The 22,420-nt window shown below is 36.3% G+C and overlaps 1 protein-coding gene across 1 annotated transcript; it reads right to left on the reverse strand.

The window, feature by feature from the left end:
- Window positions 1–221: 221 nt before the first annotated feature.
- LOC147323246 (integrin alpha-M-like) lies at window positions 222–18,754 on the reverse strand. Its single transcript, XM_086303505.1, has 30 exons — window positions 18,718–18,754; window positions 17,178–17,280; window positions 16,897–17,000; window positions 16,425–16,495; window positions 12,751–12,865; window positions 12,323–12,450; window positions 12,081–12,226; window positions 11,477–11,627; window positions 10,520–10,670; window positions 9,706–9,779; window positions 9,415–9,535; window positions 9,100–9,239; window positions 8,861–9,007; window positions 8,560–8,769; window positions 8,333–8,466; window positions 7,534–7,676; window positions 7,277–7,431; window positions 7,033–7,158; window positions 5,925–5,998; window positions 3,066–3,207; window positions 2,879–2,977; window positions 2,683–2,762; window positions 2,512–2,598; window positions 2,348–2,417; window positions 1,442–1,540; window positions 1,249–1,329; window positions 1,018–1,128; window positions 827–940; window positions 638–748; window positions 222–464 (listed from the first exon to the last, which is right to left on the reverse strand). The coding sequence occupies exons 1-30, from the start codon at window positions 18,752–18,754 to the stop codon at window positions 366–368; spliced, it is 3,423 nt and encodes a 1,140-aa protein (XP_086159631.1). The 3' UTR covers window positions 222–365.
- Between the last annotated feature and the right edge of the window lie 3,666 nt (window positions 18,755–22,420).

The following is a 22,420-nucleotide window of genomic DNA, read 5'->3' on the forward strand; positions in this document are numbered from 1 at the left end:
CATTTCACAAGTTCAGTTTTTTAAAGCAAGCAAAGTGTTTTTTAACTGTATCTATTGAATTTGAAAAGTTTTACAGTACATGATGGCATGACAATTAGTTTCACTGTACAATGTTTGCAGTAATTTAAATTGAAAGATGAGCAGAAGGATTCCTCACAAAATACAGTATTGTGAGCCTGTTTTCAATGTCTTGACCACAAGTGAGGGAACTATATGAGTGATATTAGACACAGCAAGCTGTTTTTATTCGATCAATCAAATGTAGTAGAATGGACATTTCTACGTACCATGTTCACTCCTAAAACTATCCAGAGGATCTATAGATTTCATATAAATTAAATGTACAACTACATATGTGATCTTTTTTACTCTGGTAGGGTTACGCCTGCATCAGTCCCAGGACTCGGACCATCTGCAGCATTTTCATTTATCATCTGTTTGTATTTGCTCTTGAAGAATCCAGCCTAGGAGTGAAAAAAAAAAACCCACATAAATGTAACAATCGTGCATTAAAAATGAACAAAAATAATCAAGGTATATGAGTAAATATAATAACCATTAAACTATTTTCAACAGGATATGTTCTCTAAAACCTTTATAACTGATTAGTTGAAAAAGTGTAAGAGGAGTCTTTCACCTTATACAGGCCAGCTGTGAGTAAGGCCAGAAAAGCCAACCCTCCCAGACATCCTCCAACGATCTCTTTGGTGAAATCTGGCTCAGGGTAAACTTCTACCTCTGCCTCAATCTGAGAGATGAAGTGACAGGATGTTGATACCAATGAAACTCTTAATAAGTAAAATGAGAGAAAATAATGTGTACACACCTTGCGAACAGGAGGACTGTTGTCAGACCCTGTTGAAAAGTAGATGTACTGGGTTTTGTCGTAATCAAGACTGGCTGTGCTGGTCAAGAGGAATTTAGCAGATTGAAGTCCAATCTAAGAAAAAATGTAAAGCTTAACAGTTGTAAAAAAAAAAAAAATCTTTCATTTAACCCCAAAATCCCTCCAGTTACCTGCTGTATCCATCGTGAACTAATGTTGGCAGCGATTTTGTACGTCGTACTCTGCAGTCTTTCCAGGAACGTGTTGCACTTGAACACTCTGCATGTGGCTACAGAGCAGTCCTGTGATTTAAAGAGAAGATGCAACACAAGCTGTGATCCAGTGTAATGTGATTTTTGTTTGTTTGTTTAAATCTACAATTAGGTTAAATTTGAACAGGTAAAGTGCAGAGGCATACTTACCACCACTTTATCCTTTTGTATCTTCGTAACAAAATCTCTGACACTTGGTTCTTCCTCATCTCCTTTCTGACAGTCTGGAATCTGACATATGTTTGATTTAAGTTTTATTGGTCTTAATTTTACCATATGCATCCATCCACAATAAAGTTATTTGTAGTTTCAGCAGCTAAAACATATATTACATAAATATTACCTGTAGACTGCTCAAATCCACCCAAATGTCTTTTTCACCAAGCCTCACTGGAACCCTGATCACCACAGTGAAATTAAGCGCTCTGATATCATTTGTGACCTAAATGAATGAAGAAAAGGACCAAATGAATTAGAGTTAGGTCTAAATCATACAATAAACTTTTAAAGAGGATAGAAGTTATAGTCTAAGGAGCTTGGAAAGAAAAGCATCTGGACTTCTTTGAGTTGCTTGAAGACGTTTCACCTCTCATCCGAGAAGCTTCTTCAGTTCTAAGGTCAAATGGTGGAGAGTCCCAGATTTAAACTCAGTGGGAGTTTCCCCCCAAAGAGGGACAAATGACCCCTGATGATCCTCTACCTAATCACATGAGCCAAGGTGTGAAAGTTGGTACTGGGTACTCTCCCTTTAAAAGAGCCAAAAGCCTTGCTTTTCACTTCCTCCATGTAAAGGTTGGCTACAATAAGTGACACGGGGGTTTACGACACCAACTGTCTGCCATCTATAATCCAGTTTTGAGATCCCTTCCCAGACGCCTTAACGCCCACTTACATCCTGGGCCATCTGACCTCAGGAAATCACATGATAGGGTGGGGCCAGGTTTCACAATGAGCTCACCTGAAACCCTGGCTGATTGTGACCCACACCCGCTTTCACACCTTGGCTCATGTGATTAGGTAGAGGATCATCAGGGGGTCCTTTGTCCCTCTTTGGGGGGAAACTCCCACTGGGTTTAAATCTGGGACTCTCCACCATTTGACCTTAGAACTGAAGAAGCTTCTCGGATGAGAGGTGAAACGTCTTCAAGGAAACTCAAAGAAGTCCAGATGCTTCTCTTTCCAAGCCCCTTAGACTACGATGACCTGGATGACTGAGAACCTTCACAGACAGATAGAAGTTATATTTTACCTTAACTGACTTTTGGACTGGTTTCTTCAAATCGTTCTTCCCAAATGTGAAATTGTTATAGCTGAGTGAGCTAAACAGACATATTTTGAGGTTTAAATATACATTATGTAATAGAACATTTGTTACTGTGTGATTTCTTTTGTTACAAACATAACAACACACACCTTTCAAATGTCATAAAAATGCTGTATTTTACATCAATCGATTTCTTTTTGTAGAGTTCACTTGTAGATGCATGCTCCTGATTTCCACTGAAAGAGAAAAGAAAAAAAATCTGTTCTGTATCTGTGGTGCTGTTGCATATATTAAGAGTATCTATACCAAAGCAACAGTACCTGGTGGCATTTGCAGTGACAAAGATCTTCCTCTCAAGTTGACTATTGGGTTCAATCCCATAGGAGACAATTAAGGAAGCCTTAAATGAATGAGAGAAATGAGTGACTTCCCTTTGTCTTTAAATTGTGCAAAAGTCAGAAAAAAGAAAGAGATAAAAGATGTTCTGTACAAATACAATTAAAAAAAGAAACAAACCCCAGTTTTGCTCTTGAAAATTGGCTTGTCAATAGTGCAGTCTGTCCTTCCTTGTGACAAACCATCTTCACTGTCCAAGGAGTTGCACTCGATTCGTCCCTTTATTAGGAAAAAAGTGACTGCTGAATGGATTGGAAGAGCAGCAGATCAGTGATGAACTGAAACAGACTTGATCCTGATGCTTTACCTGCTGAATCGTAAACTTCCTGTAGGAGAGTCCAGCTGGGTACGTGAGAATAACACGGCTGTTGTAGGAGTTTTCTCCTCTATTCTCCACTGTGACTGTGACATTCAAAAGCTCTTCAATACCCACTTTAACCTCTGAGGATCTGACAGAGTACAAAGCCCGATGAGAACAAGGCAAAACAAGACAAGACTAGAACCATACTAATGTCACAGTATTCCAAATGTAATGCACTTTGAGCTTTGATAAACCATGTTATTTTCCAGCTCAAACAGTAAGGTAAATGGCTTTGCTAAGATACTGATGCTAAAAGTGAAAAAAAAACAAAAACATTCGTCCATTCTTAGTGAGTTAACATTCTAATACTTGCTGGTTCCCCATATGGAAAAGAAATAGAAAAAAACGTATGAAAGACTTTCATCAGATGTGGCCTACTTCATATAGTGAATCATAAAAGGCTTATATGATTTACTCATGAAAGTGGACACTTTCATATATTGTTTTAGTAAGTATCCAAAACATACAAGTTTCGTTTATATAATTATTCCAGTGATCTTATATCTGTTTTCACTCTTGTATGCTTTTCATACAAGTTTCACACAAGACAGATACAAATTTATAAGATTTATCTTTTCCATATGGGGTGGATTCGGGAGGACGGACAGCAATAAGACGGTCACTGAGAATGTATATAAATCTTATACAATTTGTATCTGTCTTGTGTGAAACTTGTATGAAAAGCATACAAGAGTGAAAACAGATATAAGATCCCTGGAATAATTATATAAACGAAACTTGTATGTTTTGGATACTTACTAAAAAAATATATGAAAGTAATGAGAAAGTGGCCACTTTCATTAGTAAATCATATAAGCCTTATATGATGCACTATATGAAGTAGGCCACATCTTATGCAAGTCTTTTATAAGTTTTTTCTATTTCTTTTCCATATGGGTAGCACAAAAACAACAGTGTCATCAGTTTCAAAAATATTAATAATGGTTGTATAAGGACAAGTTAAGTGACATTAAGTACAACTTGCAAATAACAACACATTTGAAGAAAACAAGACGCACAAGCAAAGCTTAAGTTTTGTACAGTGGTATGCAAAAGTTTGGGCAACCTTGATAATAGTCATTATTTTCCTGTATAAATCGTTGGTTGTTACAATATAAAATGTCAGTTAAATATATCATATAGGAGACACACACAGTGATATTTGAGAAGTGAAATGAAGTTCAGACTGGCGACCTGTCCAGGGTGTACCCTGCCTCTCGCCCTATGACAGCTGGGATAGGCTCCAGCGCCCCCCGCGACCCTGAAAAGGATAAGCGGAAGCCAATGGATGGATGGATGGAAATGAAGTTCATTGGATTTACAGAAAGTGTGCAATATTGTTTAAACAAAATCAGGCAGGTGCATAAATTTGGGCACTGTTGTCATTTTATTGATTCCAAAACCTTTAAAACTAATTATTGGAATTGAACTTGCCTTGGTAAGCTCAGTGACCCCTGACCTACATACACAGGTGAATCCAATAATGAGATAATTTAAGGGGGTCAATTGTAAGTTTCCCTCCTCTTTTAATTTTCTCTGAAGAGTAGCAACATGGGGGTCTCAAAACAACTCTCAAATGACCTGAAGACAAAGATTGTTCACCATCATGGTTTTTAGGGGAAGGACACAGAAAGTTGTCTCAGAGATTTAAGCTGTCTGTTTCCACAGTTAGGAACATATTGAGAAAATTGAAGACCACAGGCTCAGTTCAAGTTAAGGCTCGAAGTGGCAGACCAAGAAAAATCTCGGATAGACAGAAGTGATGAATGGTGAGAACAGTCAGAGTCAACCCACAGACCAGCACCAAAGACCTACAACATCATCTTGCAGCAGATGGAGTCACTGTGCATCGTTCAAGCATTCGGTGCACTTTACACAAGGAGATGCTGTATGCGAGAGTGATGCAGAGGAAGCCTTTTCTCTGCCCACAGCACAAACAGAGCCGCTTGAGGTTTGCTAAAGCACAGTTGGACAAGCCAGCTTCATTCTGGAATAAGGTGCTGTGGACTGATGACACTAAAATTGAGCTATTTGGGCATAACAAGGGGCGTTATGCATGGAGGAAAAAGAGCACAGCATTCCAAGAAAAACATCTGCTACCTACAGTAAAATATGGTGGTGGTTCCATCATGCTGTGGGGCTCTGTGGCCAGTGCAGGGACTGGGAATCTTGTCAAAGTTGAGGGACACATGGATTACACTCAGTATCAGCAGATTCTGGAGACCAATGTCCAGGAATCAGTGACAAAGCTGAAGCGGCGCCGGGGCTGGATCTTTCAACAAGACAACGGCCCGAAACGCTGTTCAAAATCCACTAAGGCATTCATGCAGAGGAACAAGTACATCGTTCTGAAACGGCCATCTCAGTCCCCAGGCCTGAATATTATTGAAAATCTGTGGTGTGAGTTAAAGAGAGCTGTCCATGCTCGGACGCCATCAAACCTGAATGAACTAGAGATGTTTTGTAAAGAGGAATGGTCCAAAATACCTTCAACCACAATCCAGACTCTCATTGGAACCTACACGAAGCGTTTAGAGGCTGTAATTTCTGCAAAAGGCGGATCTACTAAATATTGATTTTATTTCTTTTTTTGTGGTGCCCAAATTTATGCAGCTGCCTGATTTTGTTTAAACAATTATTGCACACTTTCTGTAAATCCAATAAATTTCATTTCACTTCTCAAATATCACTGTGTGATATATTTAACTGACATTTTTATTGTAACAACCAACGATTTATACAGGAAAATAATGACTATTAACAGGGTTGCCCAAACTTTTGCATCCCACTGTAACTGTGCCTCACCTGGTGAAGTTGAAATCCACTTTCAGGTTATCAACGCATTTGTTATCAGTGCCGCAGTTGATCTCAAACCCTAACTGTGGAAGAGAGCATGATGGAAAAGTACACATTATAAATTATTTAAAGACTAAATAAGTGGTTTTATGGTGATCCAATGTGCTACCACATGTAGGTCTACGGGCAATAAAATCAACAAAATAAAACTTTACAAAGACAGAAAGTACAGTTAATATATACACACAAAAAACACAGTTAATAACTGCAACCCTGCACAAATTAAAAGGACTTTGAGTCTGTTTTGTAAACACAGAGCCACAGTAACAGAAACCCCTCCCTTTAGCACACTTCTAATCTAATGGTGGGAACAGTTCAAAAAGCTGCACCTGATCTGATGTGAGGTTTTTTGAGAGACTGAGGAAGCAGTTGTTCTGGAGTTTTATGAACCAAAAGAAGGATTTTTATTTAAATTTTTATTTATAAAGAATGAGAGCATGATGGTAAAGTGTAAAATGCATCATGGACAGAAACAACTGCATTATGCTGCTAACACAACTTCAGCTCTTTGCAATCACCTGCACAGACAACATGCTGATACAAGTACTCAGAGTTATGTTAGCTGAGTGAATGTCGACCTCAGGTCAGCAGCAAGACCCTGAAGTTCAACATGTAACAAAATGATAAGCTGTCAGGCTGCAGCCTCTGCTTCTACCTGTTCATGTTTCTAAAGTAGAATCACCGTGGCGATAGCTTGAAAGTCTCTTTTTGCAGGGTTTCATATTTGCTTTTTGCTGTCAGCTTTGTATTCATACATAAATACTAAGAGGAAGGTCATATGTGTGACTTAAAAACACATTTTTTTTCTGTTTGATATTTATTTCTGAACAGGCAGAAGGCCTTCATGGGCTCAGCTTAAAACATGGCGTCACTGCACTAATGGTGACTCATTTACTTCAAGTACTTGCACAGAAGTCGCTCAAAGAAGTATCAGTCAGTTGCATGCCTACAATAAAATTGATTCAGTAAAGTTAAGAGCAAACCTAAAAGTTTCTCATAACTTCATAAAGACTAGCCTCAGTTGGTCAGCTAATAGGGTTTTTAAAGGTTTACTTACAGGATGAATGGTTGTTGTTTGGGCCTGCGGGGCAAGACTTGGTCTGAGGTTGGTGTTTGAGGCCGAACCATCAAACGTGAATTTGAGCTCATTGGAAAGTTGGTTGAGAGCGTCTTCGGGGCAAGCCTGCAAGAAGAGGTTTAGGTTCAATGTTGGAGGAGTCTTAAAAGTAAAGTTAATTAAACAAAATCTTAAGTTTAATGACTTTTAAGGGCTTTATTTTAAGATTGCTATTAGATCTTACCTCAATGAGGAATTTTACAGGTGAACATTTTTTTATTCCTAAGTCAACAGTAACTGATCCAGACTGCTCTCGTTGTTTCCCACTGATGTAAGCTCGGTTGTTTGGAGGCTTGCGAGTGGCATCCAGTGTTATAGTGTAATCAATCCTTGCTCGAGCTAAAATAGAGGAATAGAATTTGATTTTAATGTTGCAAGTTTCAATACAATAAAATTAAAATGATGTGCAGTGATTGAGAAAAAGAGAGAAGGATGATTAACCTGTGCCGACTGTAGACACTCTGCTCATAGTCAAGCAGATTTCAGCTGTATTCTCTAATGGTTTTGAGCAGTCTACATTCTGTGTAGGGATTTTGTTTGGGCTAAACGATACCTCAGCTCTCACTATTACTATGGGTCTTGATCTGGAAAGTAAAAAGAACACGTGTGAAGGACATGGCAGATGGCTGCCCCTGCCTGAGCCGTGTTCAGACAGAGGTTTCTTCCTGTTAAAGGGGAGAATTTCCTTTTGGAAAGAGAACTTTTGATTTTATCTAATTGTCTGGGTTAAGCTGTGTGAAAGGGAAAATATGGACCTGAGAAATGATATCTAAACTGAAAAGGCAGCTTTAATGCTGAATACTTTCAAAACAAAAACAAAAAAAAAAGCAAGGGATTCAAACCAGAAATCACAGGACTTATTTAAAGGGAATATGCAACAAGGAACAGAGGGAGACTCAGACAGTATAAAACATCAGATAATGATGGAGATTGGAAACAATGAAACAAAACACAACTGAAAATAATAAACAAATTATTCAGAGAGGTAAGTATGAGAATAAAGGGAAACACTGGGGCGCACTAGAAAGTCAGAAACTAAAAACTTAATAAAAATTGAAGTAGGTCTAAATCATACCCCAAACCCCAAAAAATATAAATGCTCTAAATTATTGTAAATGATTTGTGTAATAATTTAACATAAATCATTAAAGCTTTTAATAAAATATATTTGTAAATGTGCCATTCTTATAATAATGAACTTTAGAATGTACCTAAATATTTGACCATTACCTGGACTTACCTCAGTAAGGCAACTCTACCCTTTGAACCCACCGCTAAGTCAGGCAGTTCATCACCACTCTGGTCAAAAGACGACTGACTGATTGACACGCCAAAGAACTTCAGTCCTGACTGGACCTCAGAGCCAGTAATTCTCTGAAATATTTTAATTAATCAGATTTCGTAAAATATTGACTTTACTTGATAGATGAGTTTAGACATCTTTGTGAGGTCTTTGATGTTGTGTACCTGTGAGTAAGTAGGACTGATTCCTCCTCCTTCACCATTAAATATGTAGACGCTGCCTTCACCATTATTCTCCAAAGGTGCTCCAACTGCCAAATCCATGAATCCATCTGAGTTTAGATCAGGCAGCACAGCAAGAGAAGAGCCGAACCTTCCTTTGACAGCTGCATGTCCTCTTAGTATTAACGGATCATCAAAATTACACTCCACAATCTGAAAGCAGGAGAGTGAATATTTTATAGTTAATAAAAATTTGACAAATAAACCGATTAATTTAATTGGATTAGATAAAACTGTGATTTACCAAACCAGTTAGTCTGCAAACATAAACTCTTCCCTCTCTATCAGGCTCCATGTACATTGGGGCTGATATGAAGATCAGATCAGTGATGTCATCATTATTTATGTCCATGGTACACACCTCTGCCCCGAAATATGCACCAGTCTGATACTGTGTAAGGAAGATATGATTATTTTTGTATCTGAGATCATTTCTATGGAAATTATAATTTAATTCATATCTGTCTTAATACAAATGCATACCTGTGATGAAAAGGGCTCAATCTTTTGGTTTTTCAAGTTTTCTCTGTTAACAGCAAACACAACTCCTCTGTGTTTATATCTTGGAGCACCAACAACTGTCAGAGAGCCATGCCAGGATTTAGCAATCGCCATGGAGTAACCTAGAATTTTGGTTTTCAAAAGGAGAAGGCAGATTAAGATTCCTGATTAATCCTATTAAATTATGTCTGTTATGCAAACTCTTCAGTGTGTTTGTGTCAAAGAATTACAGCAGAGCGGTTTATATACATGATCACATGTGTATGAATTAGATTGTCAAAGCTGTAATATTCTTACCAAGATAGCTGTCAGGCTCCAAAGACACATCCTCATATGTTTTCACCTTCTGGCCTCCAGTTGTGTATTGCACGTAGCCTCCCTTCCACTGGTTTGCACCAACAATAGACGTCTGAATTCCCTACAGTGCAGACAGGAAATACATTTTATATACAATTTATTTTACATTTAAAATCTGGAATGTGTTTAACCTGTATTTGCCATTAGAACTTAAAAACTGCCACAAAGGCACATGTGAATCTTTCTTTCTATGACTAGACTGTCTGGTGAGTTTCAGGTAGTTTTAATTACCTCGGGCACATAAACTGCACTGAATCCCTCTTGAGACATTTCCATTTTCAGTGACTCTCCACTGCTTTGAGATCCTGTAACAGAAAAATAAATGAGAAGGTAAAAGACAGACACGATGAGTCAAATTCAATTTGAAGATTAATTTCTTTTATTATGCTTCAAGTAATTATTTAACCTCCTAGGACCTGGCATCCACATATGTGGACATCACATTTTGGGTTATTTAGACTCAATTTTGCTCTACATGGGCCTGATATCCACTGACGAGGACATTATACTGCTACTGTTCTATCAAAATTTTAAACAAATATCCTCATATGTGGCTCTTATTTTTCTTAAAAACAAAAATAATGTAAAAAAAAATAATCTGGCAATTCTTTGTTTTTTCATTCATCTGGCCCCAATATGCCCAAATATCAAAGAGAAATTAAAAATGCATGTCGTGGAAGAGTTCTGGTCTTAGGAGGTTAAAAAAATTTTTTACAGTTTATTATATAACTACTGAGCATTTATTGCTCATTTTACAAAATGTAAAGTTACATTTGCTTTTACAGGTGACTTTACTGAATACAGTACAATAAAGTTAATACAATGTACTAATTTTAGTTGCTTCTTATTGTAGCATTTTACACAACAAATGAAAGTTAACTGCTTCAATTCCAGAAGGACACAGATCCTCATAATGAATGTGAAAAAAATCCCTTGTGAATAAGTGAGCGGCTGAAAGTAGCATTTATTACAGTGCAATTATTTTAATTTTTGAAACATTTACAGGAATTTTAACAAAGTTGTAACAATAAATTTATGTTTGTACCTTCGATTGAGAAAATTTTGTCCTGCAGATTCTGTCTTATTACTTCAAGTGCGTCGAAGTTCTCCACTTGAAAGACGTGTTTGTTTGAGGGAGACGATGCAATGGTGCGCAGTTCTCTTTTGGCATCAGGGTTAGCAAATGCATTCCCCACCTTGTTGACAAATATGTTTGAGTCCTCATACTACAAAAATTATTTGCTCACTTTATTAAAATACATTCGTTAAACTTCACTTGATTTACAAACAGGTTTTAAACTCTCTAACACTGAATAGAACCTAAATCCATGATAACATTTATGTCATGCTATGAAATAGTTTTTACACATATTTTTTCCTCTACTAGCTGTATTTGTATTACACACATATCTCATGTTTCCATTAGTAATTCAGCTTTTTCATTTAAGAGACTTCATTTAAATTTTACATGGTCAGTGAGTTTGGCTTTGATTTAAATAAATGCACTACATGTACATTATATGGTGCATATACAAATGTGTGGCCAGCATGTAACCAAAACTCCTAATCTTTGAATTCGGGTGTCTTCGGTCATATCACTACAGGCAAAAAAAAATTCAATCCCTTAGCCATGCAGTCTGAATTTACAAATATTTGTGAATGAGTGAGTCATTCTAAAGAGCTCACTGAATTTAAGTGTAGTACTGTAATATGATCGCACTGCTGCAACAAGTCACCAAATTTTATTTGGTCTGCCTGTATATTTCATGATTGACTTTAAGTGGTATTATTCCAAAGTGGAAACATTTAGACAAAAGCTGTGCGACAGGAATTTCATAACATTGGTTTCTACGGCCAAGCAACTTCAGGAGCTGTAGTGAGTGAGTGGTTCAGGACTTTTCTCCCTATAGTGCAGCATAATGTGACTGTAGTGTGACAACTGAATAAAACTCATTATTATAAAACTCAACATACTGCAGGTTTAAATAATGGAAGTACTTACCCCAATAGCAAATCGAACAATGTTTTTACTCTCTGCTAGCTGTGCTGCACCTCCCAGATCAGTCCGATCATGAGATTGTCCATCAGTAATTACTATCAAGACCTTCTTGACATTTTGTCTGGAACCTCTTTGTGGTGTGAAAACATTGTTCCTGTCAAATAAAAAAAAATCAAAATAATTTCAAAATATTGTTTTACAGTTGATCTTGTAACTTATACACAACCAGGTAAACTGCATTAATATTATTATTTCTGCATGTCATTCTCTTTGGCAATTTTTTTAACTTTTGCACAAATCAACCTAATACAAGTTTGTTTGTTTGTTTGTTTGTTTGTTTGTTTGTTTGTTTGTTTGTTTGTTTGTTTGTTTGTTTGTTTTTTCAAATTAAACTCAGCAAATATTTGAATTTAGCCAGTTGGGGCCATATCATCTTCTCTGTAGAAGATGACACTCTGAAGCACAAGTTTGTGTACAGTGTGTCTTTTAAAAGGCTTCCCTCAGTCATACAGTCCACACAGTACTTAATGTGATCAGATTTATGGAAAAAAATCAACTGGACAATAATGTATCTGCACTTCTTCACTATTATAACTGCATTATTTACACAACATATCTGATGGCCTCGGCTGTGTAAGTAGCTCCCTCCTGTTGACTGATGTCATTGATGTCAGTCTCCACTGATCCAGATGAGGAAAGTTTCTTAAAGTAAAAGTGAACCTCAGGTGAAGTAGAGAACTGGGAAACAGAAAACTGAAAAAGAGAGAAAAAATACTTAATAGAAATAAAAATGTAGCTATTTTATGTCTTTGCCATGATTTTACTGACAGAGGGACAACAGCTGCTCACCTGTGTGTCACTTGAGAGAAATGATTCGATTAGATCTTTCACAAATTTCTTCATTGTTTGAAAATCAGTATTATCTACACTGCCTGAACCATCCAACAGAAAGGCAATGTCTGCTTGTGTTCTACACTCTGTCAAAGAGATGGATTCAAAATTATATTGTTTTAAACTCATATAATGCAAGCAAAAGGATTTTGTACCTTGGTAAAGGGTCAGTGAATACCACACATTTAAACATAGTCCCTTTAAAGTGTCCCCTTCGAACATTTTAGAGGACATCACTAAATGTAATCAGGTACCAGGAGTAATGATATACATGGTGTGTGTGTGTGTGTGTGTGTGTGTGTGTGTGTGTGTGTGTGTGTGTGTGTGTGTGTGTGTAAGAGAGAGACAGAGACAGAGACAGAGAGGCAAAGACAATTTACTGTTACCTTGAATAGAAGAAGGTATGGGTGGTCTGATCCTTTTGAAACTTTCCATCTGAAAGCACACACCGTTGTACATGGTGATACTTCTGCAGTCCTTCGGAATGGTTGGACCACACACCTGAGAGGAGACAAAGCCAAGATGCCATAATTCAGCAGGTTGAGTATTTTTTGCCACTTAAACAATTATTAATTGTGTGGATGCTTTAAGCATCCACACTATTGAGTTCCTCTTGGGACTTCCGTACACTTTTTGGCACTTAACTACTTCCACAATTTTCAGCCGATTTTCACCGTTCAAATTTTAAAATATTCTGCTATTTCTGCTAATTCCTGCTATGTCTTTTGGTATTTTTCACTATTATACTTTTTAAAATATTAAGCTTAATTTGTCCCATTGAAATGAATGGGAAACTTCTACAATTCTGCTAAAATTTGCTTGTTTCTGAAACTTAACTACTTCCTCATATTTTCACGTAGAACAACCATTCAAACTTTAAAATGTTCTCAAATTATTGGGCTATTCAGGTATGATTCAGCTTTTTCAAATCTTTTACCGTTTTACCTTTATGCCTCTTAAAGTTTTGAGTTGCAAAATTGTGATTTTTCACAAAATACATGCGTTGTTATGGTTGCTATGCACTTGGCTTCCAGTCTGCCACTGAAGGTTTTGCAGTCTTCTCTTCATGTCCGAACAACTTCTTGCTACTTGCTCAATCTTCACTCAACTTCCACAAATTATACATCAAAACGTAGGTATTTTTGCTGGGTTTCCGAAAATGTCACTATCATTGTTGTGGGATTTATAGAATTTTGGCAAATCTCCTCAGACCAACACAAAGTCGCAAAACTCTCCATAGAAAGTCAATGGAGAGCTTGTTCAAAATCACCGCTTGATTTCTGTAATGAGAGGCATATTCGAATCGTCATATCTCCTTAACGAAGCAAAGTTAAGACATAAGGCTTGTCCTGGTATATCTTCAGACACTCCTGACGCTCACAATTCAAGAATTATTTTCTCACCTATTACCGTTCTGAAATGAGTTAGACTTGTTTGAGGGTAGGAAATTCGTCCTTCGCTCAGATTTCTTCAGATTTCAAACTCTGGAAATGAACCACTTTTTTCTCTCGTCATATCTTTTTAATGGATTTCCACAGAGACCTGAAAATTTCCATGATTGTTCACCAAAGCGTGCTGTCTCTTACGGTGAAAGAATGATATTGATACTCCAAATAGATTTAGAGTTAGAAAGCGTTGTTTGAGGGCAAGTCAAGGCAGTTTTTGCTTTGCTCTACTCAGTTATGTTGCATTAGAAGTCAATTATCTTTAATAATTCATATTTTAATGATAAATTGTCAACACTTTAAGATTCCCCCATCTCTTCTGAACAAAACGGTGTAAGAATGACCGTTCTAGCCCCTACGGTTAGGAAATTATGGTCATTTGTTTGAGGGGAGTCGTCATTATGAGAAATAGACTGCAAAAATCCTGTCTCTCTGTGCTGCGTGCACCTGTTTTGGCGGGAAAAAGTGCACAGGCTCTCTGATTGGTGGATTCAAATTCAGCAGCTCCAAGGCTGCTTGACTGAGCTAGAAGCTTACTTCTCTGTGTGTGTGTGTGTGTGTGTGTGTGTGTGTGTGTGTGTGTGTGTGTGTGTGTGTGTGTGTGTGTGAGAGAGAGAGAGAGAGAGAGAGGAAGCCTTTTTACGGGATGATCTCATTGTAAGATTCAAATTCAATATATTTAGACTGGTTGACTGAATTGGATCTTGTGTGTGTGTCTCTCTGTGCATGTGTGTTTCCATATGTGTCCATATTTGTGATTGTGTGGCTGTTATATATTTTTTTGCTGATTTTTTTTTCATTTAACAAGTATATTTGAGGGACCCTCAGCATGTTCAGCATTTTTTCAGCTGTCCATTTTGCTTTTCCAATTTTTCTGTTTAACTTATTACTATTGTGCTAAGTGGTGTGTGTGTGTGTGTGTGTGTGTGTGTGCGTGTGCGTGTGTGTGTGCGTGTGTGTGTGACAGAGAGAGAGAGAGAGAGAGACAGAGAAAGCCTTTTAATGGGATGATCTCATTGTAAGATTCAAATTCAATATATTTAGGCTGAGGAATTCAAATCCACAAATCAGGGCCTACACAGCTTCCCAGGCAGCCAATCATATATGTGGGCTCAGGCATTCAAATTTGCATATTGGGGAATTCGTGGCTTCTAAGTCAACAAGTCATCCATGTCATATATCTCTAAAAATTCATATTTTAATGATAAATTGTCAACACTTGAAGATTCCCCAATCACTTCTGAACAAAACGGTGTAAGAATGACCTTTCTAGCCTCTACGGTTAGGAAATTATGGTCATTTGTTTGAGGGAAGTTGTCACTATGAGAAATAGACTGCAATAATCCAGTGTCTCTCTGTGCTGTGTGTGTAAACAGAAGCACCTGTTTTGGCGGGAAAAAGTACACAGCCACTCTGATTGGTGGATTCAAATTCAGCAGCTCCCAGGCTGCTTGACTGAGCTAGAAACTTACTTCTCTCACTCTGTGTGTGTGTGTGTGTGTGTGTGTGTGTGTGTGTGTGTGTGTGTGTGTGTGTGTGTGTGTGACAGAGAGAGAGAGAGAGAGAGAGACCAACTTTAGGGCAGCATCTCATTGTTGGAAAAACATATAATATATTTAGACTGGTTGACTGGCATAGACCCTCTGTGTGTCTCTCTCTCTGTGCATTTGTGTATACATATTTGATTTTATGTGTAATTGTTGGCTGTTCCTTCTTGTTTTTTAATTTATTTTTATTTCTTTTTTTTCCACATGTGAACAACAATTAGTTTTGAGGGAACTTAACCATATTCTGTTTTTTTTTTCATCTTGTCATTTAACTTTTCCAATATTTCTACTTCAGTTATTGCTATTCTGCTCAATCATAGTATTTGTTCTAAATCATTGTTATTATGCTATATTGTAGTATTTCTGCTAAATCATTGTATTTCTACTATATTATATTTTTCTTTCTAAATATAGCATTTCTGCTATATAATTGTATTTCTGCCAAATTATAATATTTGTGCTAAAACATAGTCTTAATTTAAAATTACAATATTCATAGGTCATCACAGTGTCTCTGGTAAATCACAATATTTCTGCTATGTTGTACTATTTTTCTAAATCATAGTGTTTCTGTAATGTTTAAGTATTTTTGGCTAAATATATTCTTTCTGTTATCTTATACTATTTCTCCTAAATTCTTGTATTTTTGAGAAGTTATCATGTTTCTGGTAAGTTACAATATTTCTGCTAAGTTCTGCTATGCTATTGTATTTCTGCCAAGTATTATGTTTCCTCTAAGATATTGCAGTTCTGCTAAATTATTACATTTTAGCAATGTTCCTTTGCTTCTGCAAAGTTTTTACAATTTCTGCAACTTTTCAGCTTTTTCAGCTACTTTTTGCATACAGCTTCAGCTTTAAGCATCCACACTGCATTTTCGCAGGAAATGCAAATTTTTCTAGTTCTATATAAAATCAAACAAGAAATTCCGACACAACTCTTTAAAATCTGCTAACTTTTAGTCTATTTAAAGAAGAGAGAGGGAGGCAGAGAGATAGAGAGATATAGATATAGAGATAGATATAGAGAGATACAATCACTGGTAATGTCTGCAGTTAAGTAACTCACCACAGTGTTTTGTGCTGTCGGGTCACTTTTCATTGACAAACCAAGCGACATGTTGACTGCAAACTCTGGTGCTGTATTGAAAGCATTACAAATGTGTTAAAACACTCCTAAAATACACTTTGTGTAAGGAAGAAAACAATATTCAAATTGAGAACTACAAAGTGCCACAATTCATGAATTGGCATGATAAATATTTTCAAAATGAAGGAACGCAAAACAAAACTCAGTTTTACTTTTCTTCGTCACTATTGTCAAAATTTAAGAAATGTTTTCTTGTTTGTATCAAGAAAACAGTTGGAAAGTTTATTTCATTTTTAAGGCTGAACGTTACATACTAAGATATCTAATATGGAAATCTACTGTAACTGTGATTTGATTTAAACAAATGTATGCGACAGGATCTATGGATATCTATTTTTATGGCAAAATACTATCCGAGTTTTAGCACATTTAGAAATGAATGGTTACCTACCTTGAAATTGTATATTTTGGCAGTTTTGGGAAGAGGTTTTGCAGCTGTATATTTTCCCTCTTCCGTTTTGTGAATGCTGTTCCAGTGGAGCACTGACGAGCAAACTAACAAAATAAATCCAGTCAATCATGTAAGTCTAGAAAGCAAACTCTAATTAAATAAACTCCATATGTCCATATAGCACAACAGAGATGGTAAATAAAAAAAAAAAGAAATAGCAGTAATGTTAAACATGCAGCTGTAAACCCGCTTTCAACATAACAATGCATGTCCTGACTTACTCTGATTGTCTTTGCACCACCTGGTAGCCAAAACCAGCAGCAGAGTTACTCAGGGTCTTCCAAGCCACGGGATCAATATTGAAACCAAGTGCAGCTTTTAACACTGAGAATCAAAGAAGGAAGAGCATCAATAACATTTTTAGAGCCACTGTAAAGGATGATAATGTCATTATAGCATCTCTAATTATAATTGTTTATATGCAGTATAAGAGTAAGAAGCAACTAATTCAGTCGATGAGTTGGTTTAATTCTTTTCTTAACTGCAGATTTCTTTCATTAACACTAGGAAGCGCCAAAGTCACATATCAATACAGAAACTTAAACATTTTCTGATATGATTACTGTACAGTGAAAATCTCATACCACTGCAACCATGCATAACAAAGTCTTTGTTCAGTATCAGTTATTTATTTCTGTTAAACAAAGTCTTCCGTTTTTTTAGATGTTAAAAGCAGTCAGTATGACACTGTATAATGCTAACTTGCATGCAGCAGTATTCAACAACAACAACAGCAGCTTCATGATTTTGTAGTTTCCAGAATCTAAAAATATTTAATATTTATACCTCATCAGCATGAGACTCAACTTCTGTTTCTTGTTATGGCCTTAGAAGAGTTAAATAAAAGACTCTCATAGGATCCCCTCAGCATTTATTCACTCTTGCATATGCTATTTACATTAAATATAAAATATAACCACAGTAGGAAAGTTGGGTGCAGTGTCAGAATACCATACAGTAAGTAAGCCTCACATTTTCTGTAGACCTCAACAAAACAGGCAGGTCTATATAATGACTTCATAACTTCATACAATGATTATTTTGGATTATTTCAGCTTGTTTTAATCAAGTTTAATCATTTATTAATAATCAAGAATTTATCTTTTTATAATGATGACTTATGAAATACTTTTTCACTCAGTACACTTCTATAACAGAGAAACATCTTGGTAATGAAGCTATTTTTACAGTCAGAAGTTACACATACAGTCACTGAGCTTATGGTAGTTTGGTTCACAGGGGATAAAATATAAGGAAATGAGCTCTACAAAAGTATTCCGAAAAATATAGGTACAGGTTCACTAACTAACAATCAATGTTAGATCTTAACCCTTTCACGCATAGTGGATTTCAATACACTGGACAGCTATTCAAAGGCTGTTTTCTTGTATTTGTGTCAGTGTTGATGGTTTACTTGCACATAAACCACTCTACTGGACACTGATGTTTCACTCCATACACATCAGTTGCTCATCTAAGTGAACATGTAAAAACCTCTTTGAAAAATACATGTTTAAAAAATGAAGTTCAACAATCTTTTTTTTTTCATGCCTAAAGGTAAAAATAATTTAAAAACAATCCTGATTAAAGTTGTCACGATTCATGCATGAAAAGGTTAATACTACTCATTGTACTTTTTTTAAATTTAAAATGTGTCTCTGCTATATTTACCAATAAAATAGCAGTCATATTTCTACTGTTTGCAGACATTGATAATTGATAATAATTGAGAATAAATCTGAAGGCACCAGTTTGTCTTACCTGACAAGAATAATGTAGCACTGATTATCCAGTCCATTTTGTCACTCCCAAGGAAAGAGGGTAATGATAGATGAACGTGAACCTACTTCTGCTGATAGTGTGAGCTGAAATCAAAAATGCAGAACTCATAAAGCAACCTCTCAAAGCTAAGACAGTCAGTTAGAGGAACTCTTATGTAGGAGTTGCTACAGTATTAATAACACTGTGTCTTTGATGCTACACAACACTGTGGTGGTGTCGTTTACATTTTATCTAAAAAATCATCAACTTGGTTTTAATTAAACAATAAAAACAGATATAACAAACAAGATTGGAAGTTTATTACTTTTGGAGCCACAAGATGAAATTACTGTAATCATGAATAATAATTAGAATAATCAATAGCCAAAAAAAACCCCACATTTGACCAGATTACAATATCTTTCCCACTGACCATATAGTATGATTAAAAAAGCCTCTTCTTGTAAAAGAAATTAAGAAAAATGAATTACAGCACCTCCAAAATATGAAGCCATGACTTTCAGTCAGAAAGACTTGCCCCCTCCTACTTGAAGGAGGTAAGGGTATCATTGCCACTGGAACTGGGAAGCGTTGGCGAGCAATATTGAATTTGGTATGGTTGATATGGTTGATTTTGGTATCGATCAAATACTAAGTAAATACAGGTTCAGTAGTGCATATATAAAGTACCATTAACAATATTTTTTAAACTTAACTATAGGTAAGAACATTGTGACATGATTTATGAGGTGAATCATTATCAGAAAACATCACAATGTCCCATTGTTTTTCTTTGAAGTCTTTTTTTCTATTTTTTTTCTCTTTCTAATTTAAAGCTAAGTTAAGTTTTGAATATTAATCAAACAAGTTAAGCATAACTGTAATGGGGACGGCTTTAAGACCCAGGGGACCCAAGAGAGGATATAAAAGAAGAAGTAGCAGCACTGACAAGTGGCTGTGAAAAATGGTTAATGGAGAAGTTGAAGAGCCTGAGAAGTTTCCATTGTCTGCTACATAAACTGTCATTGTAAATCTCTGCAGAGGTTCAAAGTACAGGCTGTTTTTCTTTTAGTGTTTTTTTTTAAGTTTGCTGAAATGTATTTGATTTTTATTGTATTTCATCTTTTTAGTATTGATTTTAGAAGACCACATTCAAGTTGTGCAGCAAACATAATAGCTGGAGAGTTGGGCTGGAGACAGGTGAGGAGTGTTAAGCTCCACAGCCTGGTTCTGAACTAGCCTTTCCTCATTAGCGAGTAAAAGACTGGTTGAAGATGTTCTGTCTTGTTTTCGTTCTTCATGAGGAATAAGTCTCTAAACTAGCAGGGTCTGTGGAAGCACAGACTCAACAACAACTACTCTTTGAAAATGTTTTAGACAAAAGGGAATTGGAGATTAACTATACAGCTGGCTCAAGTGACTGTATTTTCAGTAATAGTACTGCCAGTCCAAGTGGTATGTACCTCATTAACAGGGATAGACTGATCCCATACATTTACACATATACGTATGATCAGAGGAAGTCCTATGTAGGCTGAGCTACAATACTGACAGTATTGTCAGTTTTTTTTGTTTTGTTTTTTGGGGGGCAGGGGGTGATCCAGTCCTTTTTTAAAATAAACACTAATAGCACTTTTGCGCCCATATGAAGTTATTTTTAATCATAAATAATAATTAAAAAAATAACTAACCAACTAACTTCAGTTCTTGTTAACTGTTGTGAAAATAAATTGATAGATGGTTTTACTCAGATGATACTCCATTTTTGTCACTTTCAATTGTACATAAGAAATAATTGAATGATTGTAGAGAATCAATTTCCAGTTTATAGTATGCATATAAAAGAATTTGCATGGTTTTCATTTCATGCTTGTTTGACAAAATCAGCAGGATATCCTTTAAAGCAACCTCCTTACAAGAAGCCTAAAAATAAAAAGGGTAATTTTGCCTGACTTCCTTTGCACTCTCATCCAGTTCCTGTAAGTCAGAAAATCTTATAATTTGCTAATTCTATATTATGCATACAGTGTGAGTTGGTCAAATAGGCCTATATTAGATATGTTGCTTTATCATCAACATTTTTTTTCTCAAGTCTAAACTAATTTTGTTAATTTTGGGTATGATATTCTCTGAAGTGACAACACAAAACATAACTGAGGTTTTTATTGTTACACCCCGGCCTAGGCAACCGGAGTGCAACACGAAAAAAAGTAAAAATAAAGAAAAAAAAACACACACAAAAAACCCCACTAAAGCTCACCACCAAAATCCCAAAACGAAAGTATCGACAAATCTATTTACAACAAACTATTTATTTACAACAAAACACCAAACTATTTACAACACGGGGGAGATCGCGACCATGACACACTGAAACACAGGGTTTAAATACATAGAGGGAGCAATCAGGAAAATGGACAACAGGAGGGAAACACAGCTGGGGCAAATTAGACCTGACGAGACAGGGAAACGTAAACTGAAAACACTAAGATAACACAGACTTTCAAAGTAAACAGGAAACACATAACAGTCACGCCAAAAACAACACACTGACAACACCGAAACGTAACATTATACTGTGTGTAAATTGGAAGATGACTCCTAGTCTTAACTTGAATTTAAAAGATTAGAGCATTACAAAGCACATCATTGCACATCAGCAGTTTTGGCTAAATATAAATGTCAGTTTTTTCAGGGGGAAGTATGATGGGGAATGCTATGTTTAAAATCCCTTATGAAAGCAATTGGGAAATTTTTTAACAAAAACATAAAAATTCATAGGTGGGCTAATAATTTTGTTTTCAACTGTATTTCATTTTCTCCTCCCCCCTTTTTCTCCACTGAATGTGGATGAAAATAACTGATATGCTAAAGGCATGAAGAATAGGGAAGTTCTTCCATTTCCCACTCTTACAGAAATGCTTGCTCATAGGGGGTAAACTGATTGTTGTGGTTTTCTCTGTATTTTTGTGGGGTCCTTACTTTACAATATCATGTGCTTGAGGCAACTGTTGTTTTGAATTCATGCTATATAAATAAAATTTTAATGAATTTATATGCATCAATTCTTTTAAAACTTTCTCTTTTGCAGTCCGTTGACTGACTAAAATGTCCAGTGATGTTTCTGCATAGTAATCTTGAGAGACAGACGTAAGCTGTAAAAGGTTGACTCTAAGTGGATTTCCTGGACCTACTGCAGAAGTTATCAGTGAGGTACAGTACAAAGACAATGTTAAGAAGCACTAACTTCAAGCTTTGGTTTATGGATGCACAGTCTGGAAATTAAAAAGCCTCTCATCAGTGGATGGAATACAGAACAAAGAGACACCTACCTGGAGTGCATCAGTGTGCCAAGGTAACTTCCACTTCAGGGACTACCTTATACTTGTCCTCGCTGGATGAATCAATATTTCTATTCAGTGGCCGTGTCAATACTGGCATACTGACTTTACTTGACTCTGAGATTTCCATCTTAAGGACATTTTGGCCAATGTTCAGTCACTTTTGATTTGATACACAGTCTGACACATAATTGAGGTGCCATATTTACTTGCATACTTCCTGCTTATATCCAAGGATTCACTGACGAGTACGCAGTGAGAATGTTATACACTCACAAAACACAAATGTCTGTGACATACGAGGGCATCAGGACTGTCCTTTGTTCTTACAAAACTTGAAAAACTATAGAATAGCTGCTGCA

Source organism: Aulonocara sp. 'chitande type north' Nkhata Bay, linkage group LG8 (genome assembly GCF_057382095.1).
Source record: "Aulonocara sp. 'chitande type north' Nkhata Bay isolate Kocher_YH1m ecotype deep benthic linkage group LG8, A_spYH_male_GT1.1, whole genome shotgun sequence".
Classification (NCBI taxonomy): Eukaryota; Metazoa; Chordata; class Actinopteri; order Cichliformes; family Cichlidae; genus Aulonocara; species Aulonocara sp. 'chitande type north' Nkhata Bay.

Bases quoted from the DNA above. Each gene is read 5' to 3' on its own strand.
- LOC147323246 (XM_086303505.1), bottom strand. From the start codon at position 18,754: ATGGACTGGATAATCAGTGCTACATTATTCTTGTCAG. The intron at 11,628-12,080 runs GTAAATAATGCA...TTTATTTGACAG, and splicing joins GAGGCCATCAGATATGTTGT to GAACAATGTTTTCACACCAC. The intron at 7,159-7,276 runs GTAAGATCTAAT...CTCTTCTTGCAG, and splicing joins CTGTAAAATTCCTCATTGAG to GCTTGCCCCGAAGACGCTCT.